Here is a 16,990-nt window from a genome sequence, read left to right as displayed (position 1 = left end):
CAAGAGAGATTTGAAACGTTTGTCATAAAGAAAAAGGAAGAATTGTAAGGTTTAGAAAACCGAAACTAAACAAGGCTTTTGAGGAGTAAAAAGGAAACAGAAAAGAATTTAAACAAGAAATTAGGAGGACTAGAACGGGCCATAAAATGTCCTTGGCAAGTAAGCTCAAGGAGAATGCAAAGGCATTTTATACCTATATTAGGAGCATGAGTGTGATTAAGGAAAGGGTAGGTCCGTTCAGGGACAAAGGAGGGAATTTATGTGTGGAGCCAGAGGAAGTGAGTGAGGTCCTAACTGAGTACTTCACAGTGCTATTCACCAAGAAGGACAAGGATAATGGTAAGATTAGGAAGGGATATGTTTATATTCTGGTACGTGTCGATATTAAGAAGAAGGAAATATTGGGTGCCTTGAAAAACATTAAGGTAGATAACTCCCCATGGCATTATGGTGTTGTCCCAAAATACTGAAGGAGGCAAGAGAGGAGATTGTTGGGACCTTGACAGAGATCTTTGCCTGTAGCGAAAGAGGATACAATGTCCCAGAAGACTAGAGAATAGCCAATATTGTTCCTTTGTTTAAGAACAGCAACAGCGATAATTCAGGCAATGTCTTATATCAGTTGTAAGGAAACTATAGCAGAAGATTCTGAAGGACAGAATTTACTCGCATTTGGAAATGAATGTACTTATTGGGGATAGTCAGCATGGATATGGAAGTCTTGTCTCACAAACTTGATTGAGAATTTTGAGAAAGTGACGAAGATGATTGATGAGGATAGGGCACTGGATGTTGTCTACATGGACTAAAGCATTTAACAAGGTCCTTCAAAGCGGGATGCTCCAGAAGATTAAGTTGTGTGGGATCCATAGTGAGTTGGCAAGTTTGATACAAAATTGGCTTGGTCATAGAAAACAGAAGGTAATTGGAGGAGTGTTCCTCTGACTGGAGATCTGTGACCAGTGGTGTTCCACAAAGATCTGTGCTGGGACCTCTGTTGTTTGTAATATATAAATTATTTGGATGTAGGTTGTCTGATTAGTAAGCTTGCAGATGACATGAAAAGTGTGAAGTTGTGGATAGCAGGACAGTTATCAAAGGATACAGCAGGATACACAGCAGTGGGAAAGTTGGGCGGAGAAATATCAGATGCAATTTAATCAGACAGGTGTGAGTTATTGCATTTTGGGAGGTCAACTGCAAGAGAAAAGTATAGAGTTAATGGAGGACCCTTGGGAGCACTGATATACAGAGGGATCTTGGAGTCCAGGTCTATAGTTCCTTGAATATGGCAACACAAGTAGATAAGGCAGTAAAGATGGTGTATAGCATGCTTGCCTTCATCGATCAGGGCAGCGAGTATGAAAGTTCACAGGTCAGGTTGCAGCTGTATAAAACTTCAGTTAGGCCACATTTGGGTATGATTAGATTAGATTAGATTACTTACAGTGCGGAAACAGGCCCTTCGGCCCAACAAGTCCACACCAACCCTCCGAAGAGCAACCCATCCAGACCCATTCCCCTACATTTACCCCTTCACCTAACACTACGGGCAATTTACCATGGCCAATTCACCTAACCTGCACATCTTTGGACTATGGGAGGAAACCGGAGCATCCGAAGGAAACCCACACAGACATGGAGAGAATGTGCAAACTCCACAGAGACAGTTGCCTGAGACGGGAATTGAACCCGGGTCTCTAGCGCTGCTGCATTGCGTGCAGTTCTGGTGCTCACATTATAGGAAACATGTGGAGGCTTTGGAAAGGGTGCAAAAGGATTTAACCAGAATGTTGCTTGGATTGGAGCATATCTGCTATAAGTAGAGGTTGGAACCAACTTGGATTATTTTCACTACAGCGTCAGAGGCTGAGGGGCAACCTAATAGAAGTATATAAAATTATGAAAGGCATGGAAGGGTGGATAGTCAGAGTCTTTTTTCCAGGGTGGGAATAACAAATACTATGGGGCAAAGGTTTAAAATGGGAGGGGAAAGTTTAGGGGAGATGTGTCAAAAAACACAGAGGTAGTATGTGCCTGGGGAGGTTGTAGAAGCAGATAAGTTAGTAAAGTTTAAGAGGCATCTAGACAGACATATGAACAGGCAATAGACATGTAAGGACCATGTGCAGGCAAATGGAATTATGGTTGGCATAGACATGGTGAGCTGAAAGGCCTGTTCCTGTGCTGTATTATATCTTTCATTTCAAGTTAAAGCTATAGTTTCTTACCCATATTTATTCAATAAAAAGTCTTTATCATTTTGTTTAATATATACCTTTGAATGTCCTGTACAATTTGCTCTGAGGTCTTTGGGAATGCCAGTGATAGCAGAGAACGATCACAAGATTCACAACAGCACATGGGATAATTTGCTTTCTACCCTTCTGTCCCGTCTCCACTGTTGTTGCTGAGTGGCCAGGGTGTTATATTGTTTATGGTGCTGGACATTTATGTTTTGAGAATGGCATATAACAAATTTGAACCTTGCTAAAAAATGGGAGAGAGATGACCTAGACATCCGGAACACACCCATTTATATCACACCTTGCATTAAACAGATAGTTCAAAGACATACTGTTCATGGATGGATACTCACGTAATCTTTAGATGATAATGGATGTAACTTTAAAACAAATATTTGTGTTATGCAGATCTAATACTACCTGGAATGTGGATACTGGGGCAAGAATTGAAGTACTCTGTAAACAGCTGTGCATTTAGAGTAGCACTCATCAGGATAACACGCAGATCATGCCGAGACACTATCAGATCCTTCAGCACCAAGAGCAAAAAGTCACTAAAACACAAAACATGCATTTAAATCAGATTAAAACACTGGATAAAGATGCACACACAAATTAAACATAAGTTGGCCTTGATAAAAGAGCATAAAAATGCAACAAATAATTGGCAGAATTGCCAATGCTCTTTGTAATCATGGAACATTTTCTTACCCAGTTAGCTCAACGTTATAAGCTAGTGTTTAAAAAAAAACAAAAACTTGATATTTCAATCACTTTACTATCACTTAATTAGACATAGACTACAGATAACAAGACATAGCAAAGAATTAAGGATATTTAATGGATCGGTCTGTAAGAATATCTTTCCTTGTCCCTCTTTCTCGTAACGTCTATTTAATATGATATACCGAATAGCCAACTTAGTAACACACAAAGAAATAAGAAAAAAAAAATCATATTATTCTGTGCTATTTCCAATAAAGCACTTAACTACAAAATGTAGAAACAGGCATATTAATAGTTACCAAAATATAGAGAGTGACTGAATAGGCTGGAGCTTTTTTCCATGGACTTGAGAGACAGGGTGACCTTATAGAGGTTTATGAAGTCATGGGGGGCAGGGATAGGTTCAATAGCCAAGATCTTTTTCTTAGGGTAGGGATTCCAATACCAAAGGGCATAGGTTTAAAATTAGAGGGGAAAGATTTCAAAGAGACCCGAGGGGTAATCTTTTCATGCAGACGGTGGTAGGTGTATGGAATGAGCTGCCAGAGGAAGTGGTGGAAGCTGTTACAATTGCAACATTTAAAAGGCACCTGATAGGTATATGAATAGGAAGAGTTTAGAGGGATATGGCCAAATACTGGCAAATAGAGTCAGATCGGGATGACTGATCAGCGCGGATGAGTTGGAATGAATGGTCTGTTTCCGTGCTGTGTGATTCTATGGCACTATGGTCAAAAGTAGCCTCAATGTCAAAGGCTATCTCTCCCCCTTCACCTTTGGAATACAACTATTTTGTCCATTTTTGAGAAGATTTGTAGTTCAGGTTGATGATAAGTTGCTTGCTGAGCTTGAATGTTTGTTTTCAGACATTTCATCACACTAGGTAACATCAGTGAGAGTCTCTGATGAAGCACTGCTGTTATGTCCCACCTCTCTATTTATGGTTTAATTAAGGTGGGTGATGTCATTTCTGTTTTTTTTCAAGGGAAGGTAGGGAGGGTTTAAATCAGTGTGTTTATCGATGGGGTTTTGGTTAGAATGCCATGCCTCTAAGAATTGTCATACGGGCCTTTGTTTCGTCTGTCCTAGGGTGTGTGTGCTATCCCAGTCAAAGTGGTGTCCTTCTTTGTCTGTACGTATATAAACTAGTGGCAGTGGGTCGTGTCTTTTGGTGACCAGTTGGTGTTCATGTATGCTGGTGGTGAGTTTCCTGCTAGTTTGTCTGACGTAGTGCTTTGTTTAAAAAAAAAGTTCTTGTATGGTGCCTGGTATATGACATTAATTTTGCTGGTGGCGTCTTTTGGATCCTTTAAGTTCATTAGTCGCTGTTTAAGTGTGTTGGTAGCTTTGTGGGCTACCATGATGCCAAGGGGTCTGAGTAGCCTGGAAGTCATTTCTGATATGTCTTTGATGTAAGGTTATGTGGCTATAGTTTTTGGCTGTGTTGTGTCTGCTTGTTTGGGTTTGTTTCTGAGGAATCAGTGGATTGTATTGGTTGGATACTTGATTTTCTTGAAAACGTTGTATAGATATTTTTATTCTGCTTTTTTTTAGTTCTTGGATGCTGCAGTGTAATGTAGCTTGTTGAAATACGGCCTTGATGCAGCTCTGTTGTGGGTGTTGGGATGATTGCTTATGAAGTTAAGTATGTGGGTCCAGGTCTGTTGTTTTTCTGTAGACACTGGTTTGAAGCTCTCCGTACGGTCAACTGTCACATCTAGCATTGGGAGTCTGTTGTCATTTTCCTCCTCTTTTGTGAATTTTATGCCTGTCAGAATATTGTTGATGGTGTTGTAGGTTTCCTCTAATTTGTTCCGTTGTGCGATGACAAAGGTGTCATCTACGTAGCGGACCCAAAGTTTGGGTTGGATAAATGGGAGGGCAGCTTGTTCAATTCTCTGCATTACCGCATCTGCTCTGAGCCCTGATATTAGTGATCCCATTGGTGTTTCGTTGACTTGTTTGTAGGTTTTGTTATTGAATGAGAAGTGGGTGGTGAGGCACAGGTCCACTAGCTGGAGCATGTTGTCTTTGCTGATGAAATTGGGGCTGTCTGGTGGTCCTCATTTTTCTAATAGTGATGCCAGTGTTTCTTTGGCTAGGTCAATGTTGATTGATGTGAAAAGGACTGCAAGGTCAAAGGAGACCATTATTTCATCCTCAACTATCTTGGGAGCTTTGTCTATGTTTGAACCAAGGCTTTAAATGAGATCAGGAGCTAAGTGACTCTGGCAGAACCCAAACTGGGCATCACTGAGTAGATGATGCTTTCTAGCATGCTTAATAATACCTTCCATTACTTTACCGATGAGAGTGGACCGATGGGCAGTAATTGGCCGGGTTGGGTTTGCCCTGCTTTTTGTATACAGAACATACCTGGACAACTTTCCACATTGTTGGGTAGATACCAGTGTTGTACTGGTGTAGCTTGCCTAGTGGAGTGGCATGTTCTGAAGGACAAATTGTCAATACCATTTCTGAAATGTTGTCAGGACTCATGGTCTTTGCAGTTTCCAGTACCTGCGACTGCTTCTTGATAATCACATGGAATGAACGAAATTCGCCAAAGACTGGTATCTTTTGAAGGCAGAGATGGATCATCATCGCATCCGGCTGAAGATTCTTGTGAATGATTCAACCATATCTTTTGCACTAATGTGTTGGGCTCTTCCATCATTGAAGATGGGAATATTTGTGGAGCCTCCTCCAGTGAGTTGTTTAATTGCCCACCACCATTCATGACTGGATGTGGCAGGACTGCAGATCCATTGATTGTAGGATTATTTAGCTCTATCACTTGCCGTTCATGCAGTTTGGCATGCAAGTCACCTTATTTGGTAGCTTCATCAGGTTGACACCTCATTCAGGTATGCCCTTTTGCACTTTCCACTGAATTAGGGTTGATACCCTGGCTTGATGGTACAGGTTGTGCTGGAGTATAATTCGGCTGTTGATGGCCCACAGCACCTCCTGAATGCTCAGTCCTGAGTTGCTAGACCTGTTCAAAGTCTGTCCCACTTAGCAATGTGATAGTGCCACACAACATGATACAAGGTATTTTCAGTGTGTAGCTAGAAATTAATCTCTAAAAGGACTGTACAGTGGTCATCTGACTGATACTGTCATGAATAGATGTATCTGCAAACAGCAGACTGGTAAGGGTAAGGGTGAGGCCAAATATGTTTTTCCCTCTTGTTGGTTCCCTCACCACCTCACCTGTTGGATCTAATGAGGTTCAGCCTAACTTCCAAACATGTTGTCATACCCACAACTCGTGAACAATCTTAAGTAAAATACCGTATGTGAAAGCATGAGCTTTTTAATTACCTCCACAAGGTGGAGATAAAGAGCTATATCATAAACTTCACTTGTTTTTGATCAAGATAGTTTCATCTAGCTCTAAGGTTAAAAAATAGTAAATAATTTGGTCTCTTTACTCATTGATTCCCAACTTCATTCATTGGAACTAATTGTATAAAGCATTCTTAGTTGACCTAAACATCTTGTTACTCAGTTTGGCATTAATTCCTTCGGAAAAGGGGAGAAATATTGTGAAGCATGTGTTCATGCTTCCTTCTGCACCCAAAATTCGAGCTCAGATCAGGAGTCTGCCATTCTCTGGGGAAACACACAAGAACACAGAGCAACTCAGGTTCTCTGTTATACACAAATTACTATTGAAAGATACCCATAAGACGACAGGAAAAAGGAGGAGTCAACCATTTGGCTACTCCAGCCTGCTCTGACATTCATTAGAATCATGGCTGATCTGACATTCGTCACGTTCACTTTCCTGAGTTTTCCCCATAATCCCACTAGAATCTATCTATCTTTGCTTTAAATATACACAAGGATTCTATCCCCACAGCTCTTTGTGGCAAGGAGTTGCTGGAAGTGGAATCCAGGTATTGAGTCATTTATTTAGTTATTCCGCCCCAACACTATTCAATCCACTCTCAGTTTCCATCTATTGTAATTATTCTTGCCTCTCCTTATTCTAGAATGATCAGCTAGGCCAAGACTCTTCCGAGAAGTCCTTTCTTTGTTCTTTCTAAATTCCAAATATGTTCTGCCTCCTTACAATCGCTATCTTTAAATCAAGACTCAGTGGCCTACTATTTAAACTTCTTCATGAGTTCAAAACTATGACTCCTTATTTTCTTTCACTTTTTCCACAAACACTTTTGTTTTAAAATCTGAGCTGGTCATCAGTCCAAAATGCTTTTCCACTTTGGTGACTTCATGCATGATACTGAACTGCACTGAAATTCACAATGAGCTGCTCCAATGTGAAAAACAGAATCACCTTTCCTCTGTTCTTTCATGAACTTCATCTACAATAACATGGGACACGCCTTGGAGATCTGGGTCTGCTTCCAGTCGCCTGAGCAGCACTCCTGCAGTGCAGTAAAGCAACCTAGTAGAGGAAGTCTGAAAACATAATCAAAATGAGTTTGTAAGATACACCAATGCATATTTGAGATTGAGGAGTAGAAATCTTAAATGTCTTTAAATGCATACAAATTGATGAAAATACAGGAATAAAAACAATAAATTAAGCAGGTAATATTGTTGAAAATTAGCTCCACTAGAGAAAAATACATCACTTTTAAATCTATAATGATGACTGTGCAGAATTTCTACATGTTCAAATAAAAGGACAAACGTTTGATTAAGTGGGGGGAAATAGAGCACAAGAGTAAATTATGGAATCTTTTACATGCACCCAAGTAGAAAGAACCTCAATCTTAGCTGAAAAACAGCACTTCCAGTGGAGCTGGAAGTTATAGTGTTGGTTTTGATTTGTGCTTGACCCCTGGAGTGAGACTTGAACACAGAATCTTTTGACTTGGAGACAAGAGATTCAGTACAGCTGACACACATCCAGGTAGAAAGGAATTAGAACAAGAGCGAGCATATGAGTGCTCATGAGATTGAAAATATAATATAAATCGAAGTGGATCAGTTTTACAACTTTTCAAAGGACATACATATCTTACAATTTATGTTTGGGTGCTGAGGGTTCTATTACAATTCGAGGCAGCAAACAAAACTGAACGTAAGCTTATTCCTTGTGCAAAATGAATGTATTTGAAGAAGCTGCAGTAAAGCAGGTAAGAAACAAAAAAGTACTTTAACTGTGAACAACAAACTGTTAAACACTATTAAGACTTAGTAGGATTAGTGCTAAAATAAATTTAAAGTACAAAAAGATTGCTTGAGAAAGTTATCAGTCAACATCAGTACTTAGTAAAAATAGAATCTACTTTAAACTGCATACTGTACTAGAGTAATATGCTTACAATAATAATGAAATACAGTCAGAGCCAGCAAAGAGTTAACAATATATGATATGAAATGTTTGGCAAATCATTAGGGTATCTGAATAGACACTTCAGATAATGTAATCTGATCCCTGAAATACAATTTGGACTCTTGGAGCACTTCCAGAAACTTCTACATCAAAAGGGTTGTTAGATAAACTAAAAGTCACAGGATCCAGGGTAGGACATGAAAATGGTAAGGGCACTGTCTAATATAAAGATTATCCAAGACCAAACAAAATGCTGAAAATACTCACCAGGTCTGGCAGCATTGCAGGGGGAGGGAAGGTAGTTAACTTCAGGTTATGACTTTGCACAGAAAAATGTGATTTGGATGTGATCTGTTTGCTGAAAAAGTAAATGTTTCTCTCCATGGATTTAAAATAAACTGAAAATACTCAAGATGCGCGATGTCACAGTTGACTGGGGAGAAAGAATGCTCAGTCGAGTTTTATCAAGATCACTGAATGGGTCCCATTATTTCTCATTTTTAAAACTACATTTGATCACATTTGCTTAAAGTGCAGAAACAATTTAGGAGTTGGGACAGCATGTTGCGGTTGCACTGGACATTGGTGACTCTGGATCAGTGGTGCTGGAAGAGCACAGCAGTTCAGGCAGCATCCAGCGAGCAGTGAAATTGACATTTCGGGCAAAAGCCCTTCATCAAGAATACAGGCAATGAGCTGGAAGCATGGAGAGATAAGCTAGAGGAAGGTGGGGGTGGGGAGAGAGTAGCATAGAGTACAATGGGTGAGTGGGGGAGGAGATGAAGATAGGTCAGGGAGGAGAGGGTAGAGTGGATAGGTGGAAAAGGAGCTAGGCAGGTCGGACAAGTCATGGGGACAGTGCTGAACTGGAAGTTTGAAACTAGGATGAGGTGGGGGAAGGGGAAATGAGGAAGCTGTTGAAGAAAGAGCTTCAGGGCAGAGGAAATGACCTGGGAGTTGCAGTGGGAGAGGGACTCCCTGTGATTCTTGTAGAGGCCATTGGTGAGGCCATTGTTGGAGTATTGTGTACAATTCTGGTTGTGCAGCTATAGGAGGTATATTATTAAATTGGAGTGGGTGCAGAAAAGACTTACAAGGAGGTTTATTGGGATTGGAAGATTTGAGTTATAAGGAGAGGCTAGATAGGCTGGGACATTTTTCACTGGAGCATAGGAAATTGAGGGGTAACCTTGAAGAGGTTTATAAAATCATGAGGGGTATAGAAAAGGTGAATAGCAAAAGATTTTTTCCCCCCACAGGTTGGGGAATTCCATATCAGAGGACATAATTTTAAACTAAAAAGGAGAAAGATTTAATAGGGACCCAAGGGCCAACTTTTTCACACAGAGGCTGGTTCATGTGTGGAAAGAACTGCTGGAGGAAGTGGTAGAAGCAGGTACTGTTACAATATTTAAAAGAGATTTGGATAGCTATTGAATAGGGAAGGTTTAGAAGAATATGGGCCAAATGCCGGCAAATGGGACTAGCTTAGTTTGGGAAACTTGGTGGGCCTGGACGAGTTGGACAGAAGGGTCTGTTTCCATGCTGTTTGACTCTATGACAAGGCCATGTAGCAAAACAATATACGAGAGAGTTACAAGAAGATTTAGGATTAATATTTCAATAGAGACTATAAAGGCAAATAAATATCAATAACACATGAAATACTAAAATAGTTAACATTTGGGACAAAAGTGTACAATGATTAGAATGAATTAGAAAATAGGGACTTGGTAAAGGATTGTGGCATAATCATTGATATACTTGCAATGACCAAGGCAGGATAGTAAAGTAAAGCATAAACAATTAAGAGTTAAAAACAACATAATCCCCAGCACAAAATGGATGAGGAAAGATTACATTGATTTAACCTTAGAGTCATAGAGATGTACAGCATCGAAACAGACCCTTTGGTCCAACCCGTCCATGCCGACCAGATATGCCAACCCAATGTAGTCCCACCTGCCAGCAACTGGCCCATATCCCTCCAAACCCTTTCTATTCATATACCCATCCAAATGCCTTTTCAATGTTGCAATTGTACCAGCCTCCACCACTTGTAAACCTCTAAAAGGACATCCCTCAACTTCTGACGCTCCAGGGAAAATAGCCCTAGCCTATTCAGCCTCTCCCTATAGCTCAAATCCTCCAACCCTAGCAACACCCTTCTAAATCTTTTCTGAACCCTTTCAAGTTTCACAACATCTTTCTAATAGGAAGGAGACCAGAATTGCACGCAATATCCAACAGTGACCGAATTAATGTCCGGTACAGCCGCAACATGACCTCCCAACTCCTGTACTCCATATTCTGACCAATAAAAGAAAGCATACCAAACGCCTTCTTCACTATCCTATCTACCTGCGTACAGTCCAGAAAGATTAGAATTCAATAGTGATCGTCACTGAAGTGCAAGATAGATTTGTAAATAAAGAAACCGTAGATTTTTAATTCAAACAAACGTAGAATATTGAGACCATACCAAAAAGAGAGGAAAGGGAAAATCTAGAACAAATAAAGCAGTCAGTAATTTATTTTTATTTGTAAGTGATAAATATTTGGAATAGTCAATAAATTTAGACTGGAGTTACAGCTTGTAGCTACTCCTGCCAGGTGACCTGCTGTCCAAGTATGCCATGCTCGCCCGTCTTGAACAATCCTCACACACCTACTGGAGCCCATCTGCAACAAGTCTGTGACATTTGCCATCTAACCAAGCCTAGGTTGATTGCTCTTTCTCGAGACATTCACTCTGCCTTCTAGAAGAGATCTCCATAGTTTCTCAACTCTGACCAAATGGCTGAAATTAAAACTAGGATGCAAAAGGGTTGGATTTATTCAATATATGATTAAAATGTATACTTCAATTGAATAGTTAACTTATAATTACATTTTAAATCTCAGATTCAAAATAATTTCTGAAATACTAAGAACAATCAGCATAGAAATGATCAGTTGCACCAACTTGATTGAAAAAGTAAGAGAAGGACAATTAATCAATGCAATGTTTAGGAGACCATACAGACATTGTGTAATTTGGTTAACAACAGAACAGTTTGCATTATAATTCTTCATAGCATGAATTAAGTATTTTCCAAAGACACACATTTTTTGGACATGGGTTTGGACACCTGTTCTGCATCTAGAAGGTAGCGAAGAGTGAGGAAGAATCAATCTCCCTTTGATCAATCTCAGAGCACTCCTAGGAATTGTATTGAGATTAAAATGTTTCGAGGAAGCCTTTCATAAAATCATAGAATCCTGACAGTGTGGAAACAGGTCCTTCGGCCCAACAAGTCCACACTGATCCGCCGAAGAGTAACCCTGACAAATTCATTGCCCTACCCTATACTCTATATGTACCCCTGACTAATGCACCCAACTACAGATCCCTGAACATAATGGACAATTTAGCATAGCCAATTCACCTAACCTGCATATCCTTGGATTGTAGGAGGAAACCAGAGCACCAGAGGATCATGCAGATATGGGGAGAATGCACAAACTCCACACAGCCAGTCACCAGAGGCTGGAATTGAACCAGGTCCCTGGCGCTGAGGCAGCAGTGCTAACCACTGAGCCACCAAGGGCAAAAATCTTTCAATCATGGGCATGCCAAGAGGACAAAATTCTCAAACCCATAACTGCATAGTGTATCCCACAAATAAATCATTTTTAATGTGCTTTACATTTAACGCACGATTTTTACTTCTATTCAAATACTAAATCTCAACCACACACTAAAAAGGCAGCCCAACTTAGTATTCGCCCGTTCTAAGTAACTATCTTGAGATCTAAGTGTTTTCTTGTATTAAAGTTTTGCTCTCATATACTCAAGAAAAAATACAAAGAGGTAAAAGTAACATATTACTACACACTTTGGGACAGTAGATACAAAAGCAGAAATGTACCTCTCCAAATGCAGAAGGCGCTGGTCAGATGGCACTTGGAATATGGTGAACAATTTTGGATGCCAGATCTAAAGAAGGATGTGCAAGCCACGGACAGGGATCAGACGCGGTTTAGAAGAATGATCCTGAGGATGAAGACTGGAGGTTGGCTAACATAGTGCCACTGTTTAAGGAAGGTGGTAAGGACGAGCCAGGGAACTATAGACCAGTGAGCCTGACGTCAGTGGTGGGCACGTTGTTGGAGAGAATCCTGAGGGACAGGATTACCGGTATTTGGAAAGGCAAGGACTGATTATGGATAGTCAACATGGCTTTGTGTGTGGGAAATCATGGCTCAAACTTGATCGAGTTTTTTGAAGAAGTAACAAAGAGGATTGATGAGGACAGAAAGGTGGATGCGATCTATATGGACTTCAGAAAGGCGTTTGACAAGGTTCCCCATGGGAGACTGGTTAGCAAGGTTAGATCTCATGGAATACAGAACTGGCTCAAAGGTAGAAGACAGAGGGTGGTGGTGGAGGGTTGCTTTTCAGATTGGAGGCCTGTGATCAGTGGAGTGTCACAAGAATCGATGCTGGGTCCACTACTTTTCGTCATTTACATAAATGATTTGGTTGCGAGCATAAGAGGTACAGTTAGTAAGTTTGCAGATGACACCAAAATTGGAGGTGTAGTGGACAGCAAAGAGGGTCAACCTCAGATTACAATAGGATCTTGATCAGATGAGCCATTGGGCTGAGAAGTGGCAGATGGAGTTTAATTTAGTTAACTGTGAGGTGCTACATTTAGGGAAAGCAAACCTTAGCAGGACTTATATACTTAAGGGCAAGATCTTGGGGAGTGTTGCCAAACAAAGAGACCTTGGAGTGCAGGTTCATAGCTCCTTGAAAGTGGAGTCGCAAGTAGATAGGATAGTGAAAAAGGCATTTGGTATGCTTTCCTTCATTGGTCAGAGTATTGAGTACAGGAGTTGGGAGGTCATATTACGGCTGCACAGGACATTGGTTAGGCCACTATTGGAATATTGCGTGCAATTCTGGTTTCCTTCCTAAAGGGTTCAGAAAAGACTTACAAGGATGTTGCCAGGGTTGGAGGATTTGAGCTGTAGGGAGAGACTGAACAGGTTGGGGCTGTTTTCCCTGGAGCATCAGAGGCTGAGGGGTGACCTTACAGAGGTTTATAAAATCATGAGCGGCATGGATAGGATAAATAGACAGTCTTTTCCCTGGGAAGGAGGAGTCCTGAACTAGAGGGCATAGATTTAGGGTGAGAGGACAAGGATATAAAGGAGACCTAAGGGGCAACTTTTTCACAGAGAGTGGTACGAGCTGCCAGAGGAAGTGGTAGAGGCTGGTACAATTGCAACGTTTAAGAGGGTTCTGGATGGGTATATGAATAGGAAGGGTTTGGAGGGATATGGGCTGGGTGCTGGCAGGTGGGACTAGATTGGGTTGGGATATCTGGTCAGCATGGAGGAGTTGGACCGAAGGGTCTGTTTCCATGCTGTACATCTCTGACTCTGACTCTATAACTATTCAGCGAGGTTATCTGAAGGCATGTGTAAAGGTATACTTCATTGAAGAGGCAGTACAGCAATATTAGACTGACAGCAACAGAGGCGAAGGCAGCAATTAAGAAAATGGGGCTTGTTTCAGATAACATCAAACAGATCATCAGGAAGGGCAAGTCTGAAATTCAGTTGGCACTGAGCCACTCTTGAATAGACTGTGACGACTGAGAGGTCCCATTTGAGTGGTTACATAGAGAGGCTGTTATGCAATTATGGCAGCACTTCTCTGAAGTAGCAGTTTGTGCGGCTGACAAACTAGTGAGAAGGACAGTGCCTCCCATTAGTCAGCAAATAGCAGTGTCGATCTAAAAAACTACGATTTACAAAGCTACTTGGTCAAAGAAATACATGAGAAAGTCTCCACATTTAAATGGTTCTCTTCATATCAACGCAAACTAGCATTCTTTGTCCACCTGCAATATCTAAACTTACCTGGGAAGGAAGAAAGACTGAAAACATTACTTATTTGCTAAATATATACCAACCTTCATACTTTCAAGTCTAATCTGGTATCCTACGCTACTTCCTAGCCTCTCGATCCGTTCTTTGGCTACACGCTCAGCTACAGAAATAGCAGAAATCCTTCGAGGTTGAGTACATATGATGTTGGCAACCATTGCCGGAGGACCGTAAAGAGAATCATCCAGGATAAACTGAGGAATCTGTGTTGTCTTTCCACATCTGAGGAAATTTGAAATTAAAATAATTTATTTCCAAATCTTTTGAACTTTCTAAGGCTGTGGTAATGCAAATGAATAGCTTCCTCTATATTTGAGCAGAATAAGGGTTAAGAAACTGCATGTTTGTGGAAAATCAATCATCCAACAAAAAGCACAAAAACATATTTTGAATTTTGAATAATTCATTAATACATTAAATAGCTAATGTGTCATTATACAAAGAATGATGGTTGCGGTTATTGGAGGTCAATCATTTCAGATCCAGAACATCAGCTTCAACTCAGCTCAGAAAGGAAGGCAGCAACATGATAAATTGAGAGGGATGCCCTAGTTTGACAGCTGCAGCTGCAGGGACTGCTGATTGGGAAAACAAAACAAAGTGACATCACAGGGAAGTGGTGGATTAATTTGTTTGCGATTTTAAAATGCGTATTTTTTTCCGAAGGAGCGATTAACTGAAAAACAACAAGAATAAGTCAAAGTCAGGGCCAATATAATGAAGTAATATAATTAATACAAGTAGGGTAAGGGAAGTAAAGTTACCCTACGGGAAATAAGCATACAGTATTTTCATATATACATAATGAATATTTTTTAAAACGGGAAGTAACTAAGGGGCTTAAGTGAAGTCGTGGCAGCAGAGCTTGCACCTGTGATATGCTTCTTCTCTGTTGTGTGTCAAATCATGGAAGCTTTAGTTGCCCCCCGGTGGTCATATATGCAGGGTGTGTCCAGCTACAGCTACTGGCTAACTGCATTCTGGAGCTGGAGCTGCAAGCAACTTTATCTTGGAGCATCCCAATGTTGAGTATTTGCGAATGGCACAGTGAGGTGGTCACACTGTTGGGAAAGAATTAACAGGCAGAAAGGGCATGGGTGACCACCAGACAGAGTAGAGGAAGGCATGTACTATACGAATTTCCTGTGCCCATCCCCCCTTTTTTAGTAGATATTCAGTTTTAGATACCATTGGAAAAGATGACTGTGCATGGGAAAGCAATGTGAACCAGCTTCATGGCACATGGATGGGTCTGCTGCACACGAGGTAAGAAAGAAGAAAGGCAAGGCTATAGTGGTTGGAGTTTCAATTGTAAGAGGAACAAACCGGGGAAAAGACTCCAGGATAGTATGTTGCCTCCCTGATGTGGGGATCAAGGATGTCACTGAACAACTGTTTGGCACTCTGAAGGGGATGTGGGGGTGGGAGTAAACAGATAGAAACTGTGGTACGTATTGGTACCAACAACATGAGTAGGAAAAGGGGTGAAGAGTTTAAAGCAGAACTTAAGGAGTTAGGAAGTAGATTAAAACTCAGGACCCAAAAGGCAGCACTCTCTGGTGCCATGTGCTTGTGAATACGGAAATAGGAGGTGATCCTGATGAATGCGTGGCTGCAGAGATGGTGTAAAAGGGAGGGTTTTAGATTTCTGGGACGTTGGGACTGTTTTTTGGGGCAGTGGGACCAAGGTGGATGGATTGCACCTGAAGCGGACTGGGACCTGGATTCTTACGGGGAGGTTTGCTGATGCTGTGGGGTGAGTTTAAACTAATCTGTGGGATGGGGTGGGATGGGATCCTGAATGTCCAGCAAGAGGAGCAGCACAGCCAAAATGAGAAGAGATAGCAAATGAGTAAGGAAGGCAGAGAAATTACAGGCCTGTTCAAGCACAATGGGGTTTGACAAAGTTAAATGGCATTTATTTAATGGCAAGGAATCTAATAAACAAGGCAGAGGGTTGAGAGCACTAATTGGGCTATGATGTTATTGCTATTGCTGAAACATGGTTGAGAGAGGGGGAAGGATTGCCAGCTCAATATTCCAGGATATTGGGTCTTCAGGCGAGACAGCTCACTATTACATTCTCAAAGGCAACTAGGGACTGACAACAAAAGCTGGCCCAACCAGTGACACCCAAATTCTACGAATGAATATGAAAAAAACACAGCCTTAGGTTCAAATACTTCCATTGCTTTAACAAAATACGGTGAGTACCGACAAACAATCAGAGGCAGAGTCTGAAACTTGAAACAAAGTAAGTTGAGGATGATAGTGACCACTAACTGTTAAGGACTTCTAAAAATTAATTTGTTCAGGGACGTCACCAGCAAATGCAGTATTTTCTCTTGGTCCCAGAGAAGTTGGTAGTGAGCAGTCTTGTTGAACTGCTTTAGAATGTCTAATAAAAGGTTCTTCAACAGTGCTGTTAGGCAAGGGATTCAGCATTTTGACTCAGGGAACAGCTTTCTAGATCCAAGTCAAGATGATATGTGATTTGTGTGGATCTTGGAGATAATGGTGTTCCAATGCATCTGTTGCTCTTGTCAACTTTGGTCAAGAGTTTTGGACAGGTTATTTATTTATGAGGTCTTGGCAAATTGCTATAGTGCAATCTGAAGATTATGCACTCTGTGGCCAAAGTACACAGGTGGTGGATGGAGTGGATATTCAAGGTAGTAAAAGCCAAACAATCAATCAGTCTGCTTTGTCCTAAATGGGATAGAGCTTTTTGAGAGTTGCTGAAAACATATCCACTTACACAAGT

The 16,990-nt window shown here is 40.9% G+C and overlaps 1 protein-coding gene across 2 annotated transcripts in view; it reads right to left on the bottom strand.

Moving 5' to 3' along the window:
• Positions 1 to 16,990, bottom strand: part of dhx57 (DEAH (Asp-Glu-Ala-Asp/His) box polypeptide 57) — a 124,702-nt gene that overhangs the window by 79,334 nt on the left and 28,378 nt on the right. For both annotated transcript variants that reach the window (XM_060831702.1, XM_060831701.1), the window contains exons 8-10: positions 14,253 to 14,448; positions 7,279 to 7,403; positions 2,667 to 2,800 (exon numbers count right to left, since the gene is read on the bottom strand). In XM_060831702.1, the coding sequence (XP_060687685.1) occupies positions 2,667 to 2,800; positions 7,279 to 7,403; positions 14,253 to 14,448 (455 nt within the window). The remainder of the gene's footprint in view (positions 1 to 2,666; positions 2,801 to 7,278; positions 7,404 to 14,252; positions 14,449 to 16,990) is intronic.

This window comes from Hemiscyllium ocellatum, chromosome 10 (genome assembly GCF_020745735.1).
Source record: "Hemiscyllium ocellatum isolate sHemOce1 chromosome 10, sHemOce1.pat.X.cur, whole genome shotgun sequence".
NCBI classification, from domain to species: domain Eukaryota; kingdom Metazoa; phylum Chordata; class Chondrichthyes; order Orectolobiformes; family Hemiscylliidae; genus Hemiscyllium; species Hemiscyllium ocellatum.
The sequence above is the reverse complement of the archived record's forward strand: the minus strand, read 5'-3'. Positions and strand labels throughout refer to the sequence as shown.